The following is a 19,950-nucleotide window of genomic DNA, read 5'->3' as shown; positions in this document are numbered from 1 at the left end:
ATTTTTTTTTTTTTAGCTGGACATAAATGTATTATTTGAACCATGAACTAATTTTGAATCTCATGCAACTTTTATTTGAAAAATCCCATTCAAATTCCTACCTTACATTCATCTTTATATATAACCCTAAAGGCCTGTTTTGATCTGCCCCTGTGCGTACAGTTCTTTTGTTTAGGCAACAGCATATACATATAGTGGTGTGTTGTCTGCATGTTTTCATCATGGTATTATTCAAGGATGACAAAGGCTTTGATTTTTCTCTTATTTATTCGTAAAATGCACCTGCTATAAATATGCAGCTTTGCACGATACCAATTATTTAAGGCATGATTAGGGGAGGCAAATGTTGCAAAACAAAATTCAGGGAAACACAGATCACCCGTTTGGTCTGAAAAATGCATCAAAAGGTAGTTTTCAAGTTAAAGAAATAAAATGGCACATTAGCTGGAGAAACTCATGCATTTGGACACTAGAAGATAAACGGTTTATATCAAGATAAACCACGCAAACTTAAAAGCACAGTGAATAGCTCCAGTCTCTTTTATGGAGTGTCTCTTTAAGGAATAGAAGTGCATAGAGGGAAAGCAGCAGTGTTTCCTAGAATCGACAAGGCTCGACAGGTTTTTGCTAGTCGGTCTTCAAAGAGAGTAGAACATGCTCCTGCAGTTTGGGAGTTAGTAAGACATATTTTCACTTTCAATTCATAAGAAATATAATAGCTTTAAAAAAACAGTGTTTTTCTTAGAAGCATGATAGCTATGTTAGTAAAACAAGTCTTTATTAAGAACTTCAATAGCACAAACTACATGTTTCTGTCTAAGCTGAGGCGACTGCATCAATCTCTTGTTTTTTTAAATAAAACTATTTAAAATCTTTCCAGGTAAAATACTGCTTTAATTAACCCTCTATTGAAGAGCCCATAAAGTAACAAAATAAGGAATTAGTGGGTCCAAGAATCATGAAATGCAAATCTTTGACAATCTGTTGTCACAGTGAGATGAGTGCAGGTTCATCGTCCCATGAGGTCATTGGAAAAAAGCTGGACAGAGTAAACAAAGTTCTAATCATCTAAAGTTCTAATCATCAGAATTGAAGGCTCAATAAGTGAGCGGACTGAGAATAAAAAGGCGATCCTCCTCCTTCCTGATCCACTTCAGAAGTTTGTTGACAGCAGAGACTGCCAAGGCCTTCGTCGCCATTGGGCTGAAGCAGAGGTAGAGCTCGAAGCCACTCGTCACCTGCAGGGGGGGGGGAGCAGAAAAGGAAAAGTAGCATGAAAATGAAGCATTGCATAACATTCACCGATGGTTTACTACTCTTTCTCCAAGAACAATTTTGAGATTTTCAGAAAAAATACATAACCAATTTCACTCAGGTATCTGGCAATATATTATTGTCATTGATATTCAAAGGAAAAAGAACCAGAGCATGGCTAAACCTGTAGACATGCAACAAACCTTCAGTCCTCAGGTCTTGGGGAGAAAAAAAAAAAATTCTTGGATTTCATCCTAGCCGACTGGTTTCAGCAGGTTTTTATTACATGACTGAAAACACTAGGAGTGTGCATTTAATAAATGTGCCTGCTGGGGGATCAAAGACCACAGGACTAATCCTCCTGAGGGAGCAAGGTGGAAAGGTAAACACAACACCAGTGGTAGACAGATTTTATTTCTGTTCCACTCCCACATGAAAAGAAAGTGGTGCCATTTAAAACTTTAATCACAAAACTATACTCTGGCTTCCTCCCACAGTCCAAAAACATGACTGTTAGCTTAATTGGCTTCTCTAAATTCTCCGTAGGTGTGAGTGTGTGTGTGAATGGTTGTTTGTCTCTGTGTTGCCCTGCGATGGACTGGTGACAGGGTGTACCCCGCCTCTTGCCCGTAGACAGCTAGAGATATGTACCAGCACCCCTCGCGACCCCAGTAGGGATAAAGCGTGTCAGAAACTGGATGGATGGATATATGTAGGTATATATACACACATGTATGCGTGTATGTATACATGTCTTTTTCATAGAAGAAAAAGTAAAATCTTAAAATGAATATGTATATGCAAAATGTTAACATATTATTTTTTTTTTACAATTTTGATATAAGAACTGCTCCAAGTGGGTCACTCTCATCTAAAGGCATGATTTCTAGTCTCTATACTCCATTTGACAATTAATCTATTATTAAACTAGTTGATTATTATTTAAATAATCAATTAATCATGAGGATTAATAATTGCTTTAGTCCTAATTTATATATATATATATATATATATATATATATATATATATATATATATATATATATATACACACTCAGCGGCCACTTTATTAGGTACCCCATGCTAATAACGGGTTGGACCCCCTTTTGCCTTCAGAACTGCCTAAATTCTTGGTGGCATAGATTCAACAAGGTGCTGGAACCATTCCTCAGGGAGTTTGGTCCATATTGACATGATGGCATCACACAGTTGCCGCAGATTTGTCGGCTGCACATCCATGATGCGAATCTCCCGTTCCACCACATCCCAAAGATGCTCTATTGGATTGAGATCTGGTGACTGTGGAGGCCATTTGAGTACAGTGAACTCATTGTCATGTTCAAGAAACCAGTCTGAGATGATTCCAGCTTTATGACATGGCGCATTATCCTGCTGAAAATAGCCATCAGAAGTTGGGTACATTATGGTCATAAAGGGATGGACATGGTCAGCAACAATACTCAGGTAGGCTGTGGCGTTGCAACGATGCTCAATTGGTACCAAGGGGCCCAAAGAGTGCCAAGAAAATATTCCCCACAGCATGACACCACCACCACCAGCCTGAACCGTTGATACAAGGCAGGATGGATCCATGCTTTCATGTTGTAGACGCCAAATTCTGAACATTCCCACCAGAATGTCGCAGCAGAAATCGAGACTCATCAGACCAGGCAACGTTTTTCCAATCTTCTATTGTCCAATTTCGATGAGCTTGTGCAAATTGTAGCCTCAGTTTCCTGATCTTAGCTGAAATGAGTGGCACCCGGTGTGGTCTTCTGCTGCTGTAGCCCATCTGCCTCAAAGTTCGACGTACTGTGCATTCAGAGATGCTCTTCTGCCCACCTTGGTTGTAACTTGTGGTTATTTGAGTAACTGTTGCCCTTCTATCAGCTCCAACCAGTCTGGCCATTCTCCTCTGTCCTCTGGCATCAACAAGGCATTTCCGCCCACAGAACTGCCGCTCACTGGATGTTTTTTCTTTTTCGGACCATTCTCTCTAAACCCTAGAGATGGTTGTGCGGGAAAATCCCAGTAGATCAGCAGTTTCTGAAATACTCAGACCATCCTTTCTGGCACCAACAATCATGCCACGTTCAAAGTCACTTAAATCACCTTTCTTCCCCATACTGATGCTCGGTTTGAACTGCAGGAGATTGTCTTGACCATGTCTACATGCCTAAATGCACTGAGTTGCCGCCATGTGATTGGCTGCTTAGAAATTAAGTGTTAACGAGCAGTTGGACAGGTGTACCTAATAAAGTGGCCGGTGAGTGTATATATATATATATATATATATATATATATATATATATATATATATATATATATATATATATATATATATTAATCCAAAAAATAATTCACAGATACACAATTTCTTTGAAATTCTGGTTCCATTTTTTTTTGTAGAGTGCAACGAGTTAAAGCAAAATGCAATTAAAGATTAATCAATTTGCAAAATAATTGTTAGTTGCAGCCCTAATATATATATATATATATATATATATATATATATATATATATATATATATATATATATATAACATAAATTTGTGACTTTGCACTTGACTCAACTTCTATACCTTGAATTGAGAGGTAAAAAAAAAGGTAAAACTTGAGACTCACTTGACTAAAAAAAAAAAAGAGATTTAGTCTGCTCTCTGCTTATTAAACCTTCCTATCTTCCCTTTGTGATGCTTCAAGCATGTGAAGCTTAAAGTAATAAAACCCAATACAACATATGGATCATTGAGGACTACAGAGAGAAAAAAACAAGTGTAGGAACCCTAACCCAAAGTAAAATGAAGTTTCTTTTGCATTATATTTTTCAGTTTCTAAGGATAGAGGACCACTAGCACCCAGTTAGTGACACTAACCCAGGCTAGCAGGTTTTCAGCTTCACTGCAGCGGTAGAAGGAGCGGAGCGGCCTGGTTGGATGGTGCAAGCAGCTGTGAAGGTCCTGGTAGAGTCCCATCAGCCTCTCCTGCTCCTCATCAGACTGGTACACCTCAGGAAACTCTGGGCTGGAACAAAAACAAAAAGTCATGCACAAACAGGACTGTAGCATAAAGAACCTGCTGATTAATAAATTAAGTAGAAAATAACTAATTATTTTAATCACACACCACCTCTCACCTGGTGTACAAGCCTGAGCTTTTTGATTTGTACAGGAAGTGTCTGAGTTCTGGGATTCCAACCTGGGCCACGGAGTAGTTTGGGCATTTGAGTGCCTCCTTCATGGCCTGGTAGGCGCTGCGTTTACTCAGCCTCTCCATGAAGCGCTGCTTACACTCAGACATGTTAAAGAAGTCCTCTCTGTCAGTTGAGACCAGGATGAGGCAGAGCTCAGAGGCATGCTCCAGGTATGAAATGTGAGCGTGAAAAAATCCAGCCGTGTTGAACTTTGGAAGGCAGATTGGCGTCCAGCCCTCGCCCTCCCGGAAGGATGAAGAAGACCCGACGAGGTTAAAGACCAGATGCAAGTCTATGTGATGCAGGAACTGGTCCTTCTTCCTGACCAGAGTAACCAGGCGGTCCCCTGCCAGAAGGATGGAGAACACCAGGTTCTTGGCTTTGGCTGCCTGGAGGCTGGATGAGACCACATCCCTGGCAGAGCTGGCCAGAGGCAGGCAGGTGACGGCGCTGAGCAGCAGGCCTGGGTCTCGCTCCAGTCGGCGCAGCAGGTTGTCTGTAAGGTACTCTGAGCCAGCGAGTAGGCGGCGCAGGTCGTAGTTCTGCTTGTGCTGAAAGATGTGGTTGAGCTGGGTGAGGGTGAGCAGGCTGACGATCTGGTAGTAGATGTACTGAAGCTCCCGGAGCAGCTCCTTCTCTGACTGACCGGTCTTAGACACACCCACCAGAACCAGCGGACTTTTGGTAAGGAAAACCACCTTACAACCATCTGAAATAGGATTAAATACTGTTTAGTTGCTTGACTTAAGATGGCTGAAGCTGTTGCTATGAGGGACATCCTGGCTGCCAATCAAAACATTTTTGAAACCATCAGTACCAAGAGTCCCAGAAAGTTTATCAACTTCTACTATCGCTGGTCTATCAGTTTCTTGGCAGCAGCTCCAGTTAGTAATGCAGCTGCATTTTAAACAGCCAGTTTTCTACCAATTACAAACCCTCTTCTTATGTCCACAGCTGCAAACATTTATTTTTTCATTGATGTAACTGTTTTTTTTTCCAAAGAATGTGTGTTTTCCACCCTTTTAGATTATGTTCACATAGAGATGTTTGATGTATACATTGTTCTCAGCAAACTGCTCTCCTTTTAAGACAGTACTGCCATTTAGATACTCAAATCGTAGAAATACATGTCAATTAATTAAGTTTACTGACTGGCAGTACTATAGAAAAACAGCAAAGTAACTGGATAAAAGAATAGTCAATCATACCCAATTAGTATGAAATTAAAGTGTTCCATTTAATTGATGCTTGACCTTTATCACCAACATCAACTATAATCCTTGGGCTTTTCCTCATTTTAGGAATACATTTAAAATTATACTTCACGCCTTATTTTATCTTATCTATTTATTACAAAAATAAATAGTATTAGATCACCTAGAAATTCCCTTACCTGTTTTAGAATTGCACTGCTTAAGGTGGCTGCATGTAGGAACTGCTAGCTTGACTCTGATTTCTTTTTTAACAAGAACTGCTGTAAAACTGGAAGGATTTTTTTTATTAATGACAATTTTTTAATTTTTTATTAATGAAACAATCATAGGATACTGAATCTCTACAAAACAATGGAGATGATTGTAGATTTCAGAAGAAACAGGAACAAGTTTAACCCTGTTAACGTCATGGTAGAAGAAGTGGAGGTAGTGGAGGAATATAAATACCTTGGTGTTCAGTTGGACAACAAAAGGCAACTGTAAAACCATCTAGAAAAAGGAACAGAGCAGGTTGTACTTCCTAATAGGGCTTAGGTCTTTTGGCATTTGCAAAAAGATGCTTCATATTTTCTATTAGTCTGTTGTGGAAAGCATGATCTCTTCCTACATCAGCTGCTGAGGTGGCAGCATCAGAAGGCATGACTTAAAAAAGCTCAACAAACTAATAAAGAAGGCTGGCTCAGTTATAGGAACTCCTCTAGACCCTCTGGAGATCGTTTTCTAAAGGAGAATTCTTCATAAAGTGAAGAAGATTATGGACAATATTGACCTTCCTCACAGTGAGGATTTTTAAACAACTACAAAGGATCTTCAGTCAAAGCCTTCTTCGGATCTGGTGGAAAACAGACCGCAACAGGAGATCCTTCTTGCCTACAGCTTTCAACATCTACAACAACTCGATGAAGAAAGAACAAAAAAACCTATGAGTTCCTGAAACTTTCCCTTTGTTTTTGACATAGTATTTTTGAATTGCAGTGGGGTCTTTTCATATTTTTTCTTTTAAAGATTTCAACTATTTCAGTAACTTAATTAACAAAACCAAAAAAAAAATAGGTTAAGTACACTCAGAAGAATGTTTTTAAACCTTTATTTCTGTTTATCCTGATGATTTTTGCTTAGGTTGCAGCTTAAATAGGAGTTACTATGCTCTAACTAAAAGTACAGATTACAAAAAGGAATTAATAATAAAATAGCTAAACAATTTAAAACTAATTTGCTTTGAGCATTTGTTAGATCTAACATCCCAAAAGTTGACCTTCATTCAAACCTTATATCCTGTTTTCCTTAAAGCAGGCTGCTGTATTATGTGGAGGAAAGGAGGTGATTTGATGCTGAATCTGTCTATTGAAGAAACTCAAGCTGAAAATAAACAAGATTTTTATTTGTTATTTACTAAACTTTAAAATAACAGAGCCTTAATGTAAGATTTTTTTTTTTTTCTAACTGAAGCACTGAGCTGGGACTCTATTGACAGATGATTGATTCTTCAACATTCTTTAGGTCAGGTTTAGCAACCGAAACATCGTGAACAGGACATGCCCAGAGAATTTTAAAGCATTCTCTTACCAGCATGGATGGAACGGATGATGTTTTTCTCTGCCTCTACGAAGGACACCAAAGCCATCATGACCCCCATTGTGCTGGACAGAGCCTCCTCCGTACCATAGCGGGTGTAAATCGGCTTTCCGGCTTCGCTCAACACAAACACGTGTTTTTTGTGACTCCTCCACGCCTCACTGGATACGTCTTCCTCTTTACCTCTGCTCTCAGATGAGGTGTCACTGTTGAGCCGCTCTTCAGTGGATTTCTTTCCCACCAACGTGCTGAACTCCTCGCCATCGTGTCCCTCTGAACCATGTGGTTCCGAGGCCCTCTGGGCTTCTTTCTCAGCCTCAGCAGTCAGGTCCTCATAGGATTGAGCATGGTAAAAAATAGCACTCTTCTGACCAGCACCTATATCGACGAAAGATGACATAAATAACAATATTTGTTCAAAGATAGACAGCATAATGTATAACAAAGACAGTCCAGTTTTTAGGTATTCTAAATGCAACAGATTACTCTTTGTCTCATTTAATGGAGAGCATTAAAAGGCCATTTCTACATAATTACCACAAAAAGAACTTAGAGCTGCACACTAATAATGGTGGTTCACCAACAGTCCATTAGTCAAAACATCCCCCGATCCTAAACCTCATCTCCCTGGGATCCATGAACACAGCAGCTCAATCAGATTCCAGATTTTTCATGTCCAAGTGAAAACTTTCCAAAATTTGAAAGATAGGTTGGTAACCTTTTGGGCTGGGCAGCAAGGACTAAAAAGAATACCTAGATATTTTTTTTTTTTTTTTGTTTTCATAGACTTTGTCCCAAATGTCCAACAGGCACATGTATTGATGAACATCTGTTGATGTACATTGAAAAATGTACATACTAGCATATATATTCAATATTAATAGTCATAATAAGAGAAGTTAGGATGGCAAATGGAAAAGGAGAGAAAGAGGTAATGAATTAATTATAAAGCATTGGTGCCTACCATATCTGTTCTGAGATGGACCATGAGGGGGCGCCAAAACTACCAAACCAGTAGTAAACTGGTGGAAATATAAGCTTATTCCTCCCTCGTCAATGTAATGGCTCACGCCGCTCCCATGGCTGCATGATGTTGAGAAACGTGACCGGCCAACTCAGGGTTCTGATCTCAACTTAATAGAACATCTTTGGGAGGAATTAGAGCAAAGTTTGGAATTCTGGTTTTCTTATCCAGCCCCACAACATTTTCACTTGCAGCCGCCCACAAATGCAGCAGGTTCTTCACTAACGTTGGAAGTTACATGTTCTGATACCGGTTGCTGCTTCTTCCTCCTTGCTTTTTGGTGTGGGTTTCACTTTAGTCTGCTTGTAAACATTAGACATTTTCAAAGGGATTTAAACTCCCTTGGCATCGTGCTCTTACTGTTTGCTCTTGTGAAAACATGTGATCACTTCTGAATCTAGCCCAACTCTGCATTTCTCCCTGTCTTTATAAGAAACAGAGCTAAAGACTGATGTTCTGCTTTATTTTGCATGCCTAGAATGTGCACATTCATGCCAATTCACAGGCCAACCGCACTTAATATGAGCCTTTGAGAAAATACTGCTGGTGCAATGAAAATCTACCCATGCATACAACGGATTATTCTTGAAATTTCAAACATTCTTCATAACGCAGACTTACAGCTTGTTTTTAAGACTATAGGAGACAGATGTTTATACGAATTAAACATTAGACTTTAATACGCAACTTCTTTTTACTCGTAATGTTCTACAAGGCTGTACTGTTAGCAAGTTGGATTGTTTTTTGTTTTTGGTTTGCACACAATTTTCATATAAAACCTTTTCAGGTTTTGTGTTTAAATCTCAAAAATCTGTGCTGCCGAAAAAAATAAAATAAATAAAAACTGAAAGAGAAGACACTTTTCGAAACCAAAATCTAGCCGTTTCTGTTTAAATGAAATTCGAATTTTGAGAAAACTTTTAAATTCCGAAAAAAGGAAATGCGAATTTGCAGTGATTCCATTGGCTTGAAGCGAATTAACCAATCACTGCAAAGACCACAGATCAGTTATGGGGGTAAAGGTTGTAATTAATGTGTCATGATCTGGAATTTTCTTATGACGTGTCAGCTAGTAATTGTGATGCTACTTCCAGCCATGTTTATACCCATAATAGGAAGACGCCAGCTTCAGGACAGCTGATCAGTCATTGTTAGTAAATGCTCGCTACGTCCAATCCAATTTGAAAAGTTTATAACACTAACCTTTTTTCTCAAAAGCCAAAAACCAACTCAAGTGAGGGTAACAACTTTTTTGCAACTTTTAAAGAGTTTATTAGAATTTTGCCGTTTCTATCAAACTTATCAAAATGTGCATTAGAAAAAGCTGATGGAAACACACCTTGTGCCTAATGAGCCTTGCACTGATGTTCATCCGCCTTCAAGCCAAAAAACCCTGAGCATTAGGAGCTCCCACAATTAGTAATAAAAGCTTTTATCTCAGTATGCATCCAGCGGTTCTGTGAAGGCTTCAGAGGTTTGGAGTAGCACATCAATTAACAAACAGCATTACAAAGGCCAAGGAACTCAGCAGACAGGTCAAGGAGAAACGTTAGCTTAGCGCTGAGTCAGATGTGACATCCAATCACATCCCTAGCTTACTCAAGCAATTTTCCAATAAATGTTGTTAATGGTATCCCACCCAAGGCTGCCCACCTAACTGACAGGGTGGCCAAAGCGAGCAGTACTCACAGAGGGAGCTGTGCATTACAGTATCTGTGGAGAATTAGCAGAAAGTAGGAGCTCAAATATTGAAATATGTGCATAGGATATCTATACCTGGTAACATCCACAGATCTGCCTTTAAAGGAATAGTACACCCAAAACATGATTAGCCTTCATTTTCTACTCACCCCCATGCTGAACAACACTCTGGAGTACTTTTTTGATATCTCAAATGCATCTGGAGATCTTGCTGTCTGCTGACATTCAAATAATGGAGGTCTATGGCGCCCGAGACAGAAAGGTCCATAAAAGTCCACAAAAAACGTGTCAATATTCCTCCATACTGCTCGTCCAATGTATTCCAAGTGTCCTGAGTGGGTAGCATCCAGAATTTACTCGAAACGAAGTCATTTAGAATGTTTTTAGAGCATAAACAGTAGTGTATAGGATTTCCTGAAAGCGCGCGCCTGATCTCCAGATGCATTTGAGATATCAAAAAAGTACTCCAGAGTGTTGTTCAGCATGGGGGTGAGTAGAAAATGAAGGCTAATCATGGGTGTACTATTCCTTCTAATGGAACATCTTGATAATAAAAAAAAAGGTTCTCTGTGGCTTAAAAAAACAGCTTAGTTTAGGTCCCCATGGTAAAACATGGTGATGGCAGCATCATGCTGTTGGGATGTTAGTTTTTAACATAGAAGAGCTGCTACTGTAAAGGCTGAGAAAATAATCGCTGCAGACTGAATCCTAATACCCCATATCTGAAAAGAAGAGAAATCTACAGAAGAAAGAAAAAAGGGAATGTGGATATCACACACACACACACACACACACACACACACACACACACACACACACACATAAATCGCTCCAATTGCATTTTTATGGTAACTGCTGACAACATGGTCACCTGGCTCGGTTCCCTCCACCAGACCCGGGGTTGGGCTGTCCGCCCTGTCCAAGCGAAGCCGATCCACAGGAGCCAGCAAACCGCTTTCCCAGGACGCGGTCGCCTTTCCGGTTTCTCCATCCATAGCTTCTACTTCCGGGGGAGACGCACACCTGGCAGGACAATGACGGACACCGTCAGTTGGGTCCAAAGTTCGCTCAGGAGCCTCTTAATGCTGAATCGTTATTCTGAAGCCTAAAGTGGCTTCAGAACTAACTGGCAACTTATTGAACTGAAACTAGACAGAGGAACCAAAAATAGTGTTGCAGGGGGATAATGTTCTCTCATATGGTTTATTTCAACAGAGGTATAACCTAAAGGAGAACTTCAAAGGCTTCTACAACTGCTAACTCCATATCTTACGCCAGCTAGGTCTAATTCAGGTTCTAACATTAATATTTATATTACAAAATCAACACTTCCCATATTTTTACCTTTCATCTCCGCTGCCGTCAGGTTTCAGTCGGTTTATCCACCGCTCGCATGAAACTGCTGCACAAGCTAGCTGCACTAAACTAAAGCACTTCTGCTGCCTGTCAGCATCAGCATACGGTCGGAAGAGGGAACTGTGGGAAATGAAGTTCCTATTCTTAAAAAAAAAAAAAAAAGACCCCAGCATAAACTAAAAAGACAAATTATTTTAAAACGTTAAATACTTAAAAATTGGGATTGGTCAGGTCCGATCATGAAAAAAAGTGTTATTTTAATGGATGGATTGATGGAATTAAATTTGTGTCCATACTAGGGATGCATGATATATTGCTGTTGGCGTTGGTATCGCCTGCTATTCGTCATTGTTTGTTTTAAGTCCTTTATAAATAATGCACTAAAGGCAGGCATCTGTCTATGACTAAATATCAGTGTACTGTGGTACTCTTGTGTTCTCAACAATAGGAAAGCATTCAATAAATATATGTTTGAGATAATTTTTGGAAAACATAAACCGTGTTTAAAGCGTTCAGGTTGAGTAGCTGTAGGTCCATCAGCCACCACCCTTAGAGCGTCCCCACCAACTTTTATCGCAAAGTTAAACCCTTGGTTTCAGTGTTTTGTGTCACAGCAGATAATTTTTTCAGGATAACTGTAAAATCCTCAACATATAAAACCTACGCAGAAGGAACACCGTGAACGCACCGTTTGGGGGGCGGGGCTTAAGTTTGAACCTCTCGCGCGGAGATACAGATGGAGGAAGTGTTGTGCCTCTCTAGCTCCTGATATTTTGGCCTTTGAGTTGTTGCTAACCCGGTAAAATAAAAGTAAAAAAAAAAAAAAAACATATATATATTTAGGAATGCTTGCAGTTGTTACTAATGACTGCGCTGTAACCTAAAGTATTTGTTTCGTAAGTATGAAGATCGGTAATGCAGCTAACAGCCAAATAGCGTAACTGTTAGCTAACTTTAGCTTTCCTTGAGTTTCATTAAACAACGACGTTTAGATTTGAAATATTCAGTGTTAAACACAATGATTGAATGTGCGATATAAAGGCCGTTTCTTCTTCATATGTATATATGTGGTTTCTTTTGTAACGCGTATAGGCCTAGCTGATTTGGCAGAAGAAAATGCCTATCCGAGCATATTGTACAATCTGCTCGGATTTCTTCGATCACGCTAGAGATGTGGCAGCAATTCACTGTGGGCACACTTTTCATTATGAATGGTAGGTTAATTTTAACTATCAAACTGGAATAATATTCTTCGATTCTTTTTAACATTTTGATCTACCTCTATATTTCCCCCTCAGCCTTCTTCAGTGGTTTCAGACTGCTCCTACGAAAACCTGCCCGCAGTGTAGGAAACAGGTGCTACATCAAAACACCAGCAAACCAAAAAATATAACCTGATCTGACCCTGCCACTGTTTTGTATAAATAAATAACAGTAAGGGATTTTTCTTTTTTTTTCTTTGTATGTAGGTCAGCTAGGGGTGGGTATTGGCAAAGAAGTCACGATTCGATTCGAATCACGATTCACATGCCACGATGCGATTCTATCACGATGCATCACGATACTTGAAATATTGCGATGCATTGTGATATTTTCACTGAACACTGTAAGAAAAAGATACAGCCCTTACCAGTGGCTGACTGGCTGGGTGTGATCTGGATAGTGTCTTCAATTGATACATAACTGAAAGCAACTGAATTCATACATAGCTGTATTTATTGAAATTACTTTTGGAGGTGTTGCAATGAAAACAAATACTGGACAGAAATATTACTATTACTGGCATGGACACACCAACAAAAAGATCTTAGGATTCATCAAACTTAAAATAACAAAATGAGGATAATCAGTCCGGACATGCTTATGACACAAAGCAGCAGGCGTCAACACATCCGCAGCGACATCTGCTGGACTGGAAGTTGTATTCCACTTGGTTTGATTGATGTGCGCCAACCATTAATGTATTTTATTTGTTCATTTTTTTTTTTTTTTATAATCGATTCTTGCCTTCAAGAATCGATTCAGTAGATCACAAAAATTAGAATCACGATTCATCGATTTGACGATTATTTTGCACACCCTTAAGGTCAGCACCAGGCACATCATCAGCAAGCTGTTTTTTGACATTGGAGGAGAGGAGGAAGCGGGGTCTGCAGACCCAGAGAGCTTGCAGGTAACACATTTCCAGTCAAAAGCATCATTTTCTTAAATTTATTTTAATTTATTTAAGTGGATCAATTTGCATGCAGTTTTTTATTATGGGGAATAATTAGAATTTCAGGATATGAACAAATTTGCTAGTCAGATCAATAAATAAATAAATTCTGCTGCCTAGCTTGTGCACTCTCTTATTTTATATTTGTAACATTTAAGCATCTTATTTCTGCTGAGATCTTTTATCTTGTTTCCCCATAGAATGAGCTTGACCGAATGAAGGCACAGTTAAGCTCTAAAGGTAACAAAAAAAAAAATAAAGATCTGTCTGTGCTGCCTTTATGTATAAGTTTCTATGGCCGGCTGACCATCTGTCTGATCAATTTCTAGAGCGAGACTGGCGGGAAAAACAGAAGGTGATTGACGGCTTAAAGGATACCGTCAACAAGCAGAAGAGAGACCTGGACAACATACGGAAGGAGATCATGGAAAAGGAGATGATCTGTATTGCCCTAAGAGTGAGGCTTTTATTTTTTTTAATAGTTTTCAACAAATTCTCTCCATTTTTATTAGAGGATCAGGTAACATTTTAATATCTCACAGAAACAGATGGCTTATATGGAGACGCAGCAGAATGAAGTTCAGGCAGCGAAGGAGGAGGTCCGCAGGCTGAGGACTAAAATGAAAACCTTTGAAGGGTAATCTTCCACAATTACATGTTCCGTATTTACACGTCAGAGAAACACAATTAGTTTATCTTGATGATACATTTAAATGAACAACTTAGGTTGACTTGTGAGTGAATATTTCTGCTGTTGTCTTTCCAGCCTGGATGTGTTGCTACACGGTCAGCGAGACGAAGTTGATTCCATGATCACAGATATGGGCGTCAGCCAGGCAGCAGTGGAGCAGCTCTCTATTTATTGCATCTCTCTAAAGAAGTAAGAACCCCCTGATTTAGCTGGAGCCTCTTTTTTTTTTTTTTTTTTTACAGTGTTTTGGAGGAAATTAAGCTTGGTCAGAGATCATAAGTCAATATTGGTGCAAAAAAATGTTCTTTAGCCATTCAAGATTCCATCTGATGTTATTTTTCTGTGGGTGGTATTTGAGTCATGATTTTTCTTTGATTAACTTTTTAAGAATTAGATAGGCTTTGTGTTAACTCTACAGATGGTTTACTGTTTACTGTTTCTCCCAACACAGTCCCAAGAGCATTGATGGGATTCCAGGAGACAGACATTTACCCTAAGAGAACCAGAAAGGACTGTGTGAGGTCCTTAACCTTTCAGCAGTGCCAATATCTGCTCCTTTATGCAAGGAGGGACAGGATGAAGGCTGCTAGAGCCTTAAAAAGTGGCCCTAACCAGGTCGCTGGTGTGAATATCTCTGATCCAAACTTTATAGAAGCAGAAGTCGTAAAGGAAGCCTCAGGGTCCATTGTTCTCTATGTGACCCTGTGCTCACTGCCTGGCCCAATGGAGCCAAAGTGGGATTTACCAGAGAATTTCAGAGATCAAAGCAGGTTAAATTTGAGTACACGTGGCAGATATAAGAGTGGAGAAGCTGAGTTATACTGTAATGTTCTTCAACATGATTGGGGTGGCGGTGGGTCAGTGTTGGCCTGAGTTAGCCATATCTTTGAAGGGGTTCAAAGGCCTGAATGATGGCTCCTTGACTGCTATTAGGAGGAAATCCTTGGAAAAGTTGTAAGACCCTTCGATGATGAAGTTGGTCCTTGGTTTCTCGCCAACTTCATGTGACAAGAATATGCAGGCAACTCCTGGAGGTTGAGGGAACTGATACCGCTAGCTGGCCTCCAATAATCCTACCTTCATTTATATATGCAGTCCACTGTTTGTCTTCTGTTACGACTGAAAATTGGTTTAAGAATATTAGTTAGAAGAAAAAAAAATTACATTTTTGTCTGGACAATTTTAAATGATTTTTCAGCTCCTTCTGTTGGTGAGGAGTACATAGCAAATAGGCTGATTGATCGGATTAATTTGATTTATCTATTATTGAAATAATCATCAACTAACTTAGTAATTGATTAGTAGTAATTGGAGTATAGATATCTTTAATTAACAGAGCTGCCCACTCAGAGCAGGAATTAAACCAAAAGTGTAAAAAAGAAAACTTATGAACATTTTGCATTTAAGCATACAAGCACCTGGATGGACTGTCTTTAGGTTGATCATATTCTAAAACCAGATTATACCGGGGTTCTCCTACCTGGAATGGAGGGGAGGGCTTCTTGATTTAAAGCAGATTTTGTTTTTTATACTCATCAATTCATGACTATTTATTAATAATTTGATTTGATTTTGTCAGTCTAGAGCAGCATGTAGTGGTAGGAAATCCTGTATCCTCAGTTTCCTCACAGTGCTTGGCTTCTAAATACTGAGACACCTCACCTGGAGATTAGGAAGCACATTTTGAACGCAGATTAACCTTGGATTAGCTGAGAGGTTCCCAAAATGGGGGAGGGGTTTACTAATACCTGGTTAAACTGAAATAATCAACTTTAACATGTGCAGTTTTGTGATTTAAAGGAGATTTAGCATGTTGCAATTTTATCATTTACTAAATGTAAATGAAAAGGAAGCAAAAATAAGTTTGAGAACCACTGAATTGGATGGACAGACTTTTCTGTACGTTGTAGAAGAAGCGTGAAATAATTTCTCTGCTACTGGACAGTTCATCCTTTGCAGCATAAACTGATTGTTGGATGCAAAAATTACCTCTTCTGTGAACTTTTGCTAAATTACACATTCTATTTCACAACATTTGCAGCTTTGTGTGAGAAACTACATTTCAGGTTTTGTTTGCTTTTGGTCAGTCTTTTTTATTCATATGGGGAAAAATATGTTGGTGATGAATCAGAAACTGTATTGCGGGCTGTATGTAAATAATTTATAGAAGAATGAGGGATAATTGTAATTTTATTTAGTAGTTTCTTCCTCCTGTTTTCACCACCCTCTCCTCTATTTGCAGAGAGTATGATAATCTCAAAGGAAGCCTAAAATCTTCCAATGACATGTGTGAGAAGTTGAAGAGAGAAGTTCTCTCCTCTAACAACAAGGTAGCTTTACACCCAAAGCTTTAAATCAAGCACCCAAGGATACAACTTCCTGGATGTTGGTAATATTTTATTTATGTAATTCTAGCTGCAAAAGGCTTCCCTGGAGGTGAATCAGACCAGAGAGGACATGAAGTCTCTGCAGAGAGATCTGGCCAATGCCGACAGAGAGATTTCTGTAAGAACAGATCAAACTATAAACTCACACTTGTTTTATCTGAGGGATTTGGGATAAATTCTGCTCCCATTTTATCCTTAGAGTCTCAAGAAAAAAGTCGAGTTTCTTCAGAAGACTCTGAGCACACCAACACGCACAAATGAAGCCCTCAGCAGGCTTGTCTTTGAAAGGTGTGTCCCTCTGCAGATCTGTTTAAATCTCATCTTGGCTTTGAAGCAGCTTTCTATTTACTCTGGGACTTTTCTCTACCCACGCTGCAGCCCGGCCCCACTGGAGCTGAAGCCTCCCCGCCTCCACCAGCCGACGCGTGGAGAGGACATCGATCTCGATGCGACCTATGACATCACTACTCCTGACGACATTTCCAAGAGACCGACCAAAGTTCCTTCAAAGAAGATGCGCCTCGAACAACCAGGGTATGCTCTTTATTCACTGTGTTTAAAAGATGAATCAGTCGATCAAGAACACCTTAGAAAAGATTTTCATGTTTTTAATAACTTGCAGTGTTTTATTTCTAGATCGTCTGTTTCGAAACACAGCGAGAAATCATCTTCCCTAAGCAAGGTAAACCTACAGTCGTCTCTTTAAGCTGTTTTTCTATTAACCCATCCGCACAGTGCTGAATTAATTTATTACCGCAGCCTCAGGACGAAGCTCTGGATCCTTTTTTGAGGAACTCCCTTCTCTTCAGAAAGAAGACCTTTGGAAGCATGTTGGACCCTCAGAGAAAGGCTGGAGTCGTACGTACAACACAGTTGGCTTTTAAACTACAGCTTCTTTTCTTTTTCTCTTGATTGTTGTTGTTTTCTCTCCAGGTCAGAACAGGATATGATGGATTAGGAGGACGGACTAAATTCATCCAACCTGTATCCTTTTTTCCGTTTGTGTTTGTTTGGACTACTGTGCTTTATACATCTTATCTCTATGGATGTCAGTAGTTTTTTTTATTTTTTTATCTTTGGGCCTCATGCAAAAACTTGGTAAGAAAATATTTGTTCTTAAATCGTTCCTACGCTTGATTCAGGGAAAAATGTTGCAGTCAACATTTTTCTCCTATTTTTAATCTCTGAGGCAGAACACATTTTACTTCAGTGCTCAAGACTTGGTGTAGTAGCCTTGCACAACAAATCAGGTGTTATCCAAATTCAGCAAAGCGACAGTTTGCATCTATTTCACTCAGTCGCAGCTTCTTAGCTTTATTTACATTAAATATGGAGCGTTTCAGTCTGGGTCTGTCTGATTTTCTGTCTGAAATCTTCAAATTAGTTTTGTCGTCAGTTTTATATATATGTCGATGTGTTGTATGAGAAAGATGAAGAGTGCATGAAGGGATGACCAACAAGGTCTGGAGAAGTACAGTTCGCTTTTATTAAAAGGAGATTTAGCAGAATGATGTGTCACGTTGGTTGATGGTAAACTTATATTTACAGTTTACATCATATGTTGCTCCTCTTCTCTCCATCAGTAGTTTTCATGTACTCTTTTCGGATAAAAGGATTTTTCTTTTGATATCGTTTTATTTTTTTTATCTGTAACGGTGCAACTACGTCATTTTCCTGCTTTTGTAATTTATTTCCTTCTTCTTGGCTTTTACTGCTCCTTTAATTCATCTTCTCAGCCTTCAGTCTGCAGAACTTGACTGCGAACCTTTAGCTTTTCTTCTTCATCTTCAATGCCATTCACAGGCGTGGGATTTCATACCCTTATATGGAATTATCTGGGCGGTGATTATTTAGATGTGCATTTCTCAGGAACTGACGCTCCTTTACACACAGGTGAACTGCATCAGAGTTAGGAGGATCCTTTATGATAATTTACTGAGTTAAGAACGTTTGAATCTGATGCGACCAATGAGGCCAATTGAAGGTTTTTTTGTTTGTTTTTGTACGGACACATTAAGCTACAGTTGAGTATGAATGTATTGTGATTATGCTCTGATCTGCATGTATAAAAGCTTTACATACAGGCTTAAGTATCTGCATAGGTTTGGATAAATGTCCTTTAAATAATTACAAATAAACAGGACACTTAAAAGTCAGTAACAAACCTCTGTACATTATAGCCTTCATCAGAATAGGTTAGGCTAACTTTAACAGATGGTTTTCTAGCCGTGTCACTGTTGTTCATAAATTTACAATAGGGTGGAAATGTTAAAGCTTTGCTTTTCAAGACTTTTCGCGAACATACAGCATTTACATTCGTTTTGTTTCGTTTATCTCTAATCCTTGCATTTCACATTCAGCTGAAATACTGTATGTAGCTCACATCTAGTCATTGTCACAAACTAAACACTATTGTATTACAGAATAATGGGAATTGTATAATTTCTGTAAAAAGGAAACTAATATTTCAACCAGCTGGGAGGTTAAAAGCAATGAGTTTTAGATGTTAACCGGATCAGTTTGTAGAGACAATATAGAGCAGGCATCCCCAAAGTTTTAGAGGTTTCTCTGCTTTAGTACCGCTGATGCTGATGATTGCAGTTCAGCAAAAGCCTGTTAATCAACTATTAATGAAAATCAGCTGCGCTGGAGCAGGGAGACCTCTAAAACCTGCAGGACAACGACCCCCGAGGACCGACTTTGGAAATGCCTGATATAGAGGAAGCGACCCATCAGAAAGAGTGGAGATTTAAACCATTACTTACAGGAGATTAAAGTATCATTCTGCTTAAACTATATTTAAGATTTCTGAAATAAGTCTGATCCACATTATGTTATTTTTCCTTAACCAAACATTTTGATCAGTCTCCTTTAGCTGAGATCCGCCCTCTGATCAAAACTAAAAGGAAAAAGGTGACTCGGCCGCCCTCTAAACATCCAACCTGCCTGACTCTGGACAGCTTCCTGGAATAAATTCGGGAGACAACTTGTTGATGCTGTTGTGGTTCAGAGGATGAGCCAGACAGCCATCCTTCCACTCTGGACTTTGTAATTAATCTTGTATTTAAGAACAGTGACATGAGCTGTCTTTTTTTTTTTTTTACTGAAATCAGTAAGCCTGATGTTCATACTTTTTGTGTTTCTATAACTTTCGGCACAGTCTGTCTTGGCAAGTTTCTGATTAGCCTCTTGTGTATATGTGTGCAAGTGCACAAACGTTGTTTTTTTTAATTTGCAGAGTATCATGTCATAGAAAGGTGACCATTTAGAGTAATTTTGTTTTCTAAATCTCTCCTGCTAAATATCAACAAGCTCAAAAATTAAACTATTTTTATTTAAG

The 19,950-nt window shown here is 39.1% G+C and overlaps 2 protein-coding genes across 3 annotated transcripts; one reads left to right on the top strand and one right to left on the bottom strand.

Moving 5' to 3' along the window:
- Nucleotides 1-248: 248 nt before the first annotated feature.
- mon1a (MON1 secretory trafficking family member A) lies at nt 249-11,458 on the bottom strand. Its single transcript, XM_038296083.1, has 6 exons — nt 11,306-11,458; nt 10,833-10,984; nt 7,228-7,614; nt 4,391-5,156; nt 4,131-4,278; nt 249-1,238 (listed from the first exon to the last, which is right to left on the bottom strand). Exons 2-6 carry the CDS (start codon nt 10,954-10,956, stop codon nt 1,098-1,100), a joined length of 1,566 nt encoding a protein of 521 aa, XP_038152011.1. The 5' UTR covers nt 10,957-10,984; nt 11,306-11,458; the 3' UTR covers nt 249-1,097.
- Nucleotides 11,459-12,031: 573 nt separating this feature from the next.
- LOC119790474 (TRAF-interacting protein) lies at nt 12,032-19,949 on the top strand. Of its 2 annotated transcripts, none has more exons than XM_038296020.1 (16): nt 12,032-12,116; nt 12,410-12,531; nt 12,616-12,673; nt 13,404-13,490; nt 13,733-13,772; nt 13,862-13,989; nt 14,075-14,169; nt 14,299-14,412; nt 16,466-16,553; nt 16,639-16,728; nt 16,810-16,898; nt 16,989-17,144; nt 17,247-17,292; nt 17,370-17,468; nt 17,544-17,594; nt 19,476-19,583. In XM_038296020.1, the coding sequence occupies exons 2-16, from the start codon at nt 12,434-12,436 to the stop codon at nt 19,581-19,583; spliced, it is 1,347 nt and encodes a 448-aa protein (XP_038151948.1). In that variant the 5' UTR covers nt 12,032-12,116; nt 12,410-12,433. The 2 variants fall into 2 exon arrangements, with proteins under 2 accessions (XP_038151948.1, XP_038151940.1); XM_038296012.1 differs by having other exon boundaries at nt 12,055-12,213; nt 19,476-19,949.
- Nucleotide 19,950: the final 1 nt, after the last annotated feature.

Source organism: Cyprinodon tularosa, unplaced genomic scaffold, assembly GCF_016077235.1.
Source record: "Cyprinodon tularosa strain WSP-4 unplaced genomic scaffold, ASM1607723v1 ctg11, whole genome shotgun sequence".
NCBI classification, from domain to species: Eukaryota; Metazoa; Chordata; class Actinopteri; order Cyprinodontiformes; family Cyprinodontidae; genus Cyprinodon; species Cyprinodon tularosa.
This window is presented reverse-complemented; position numbering and strand designations above follow the sequence as displayed.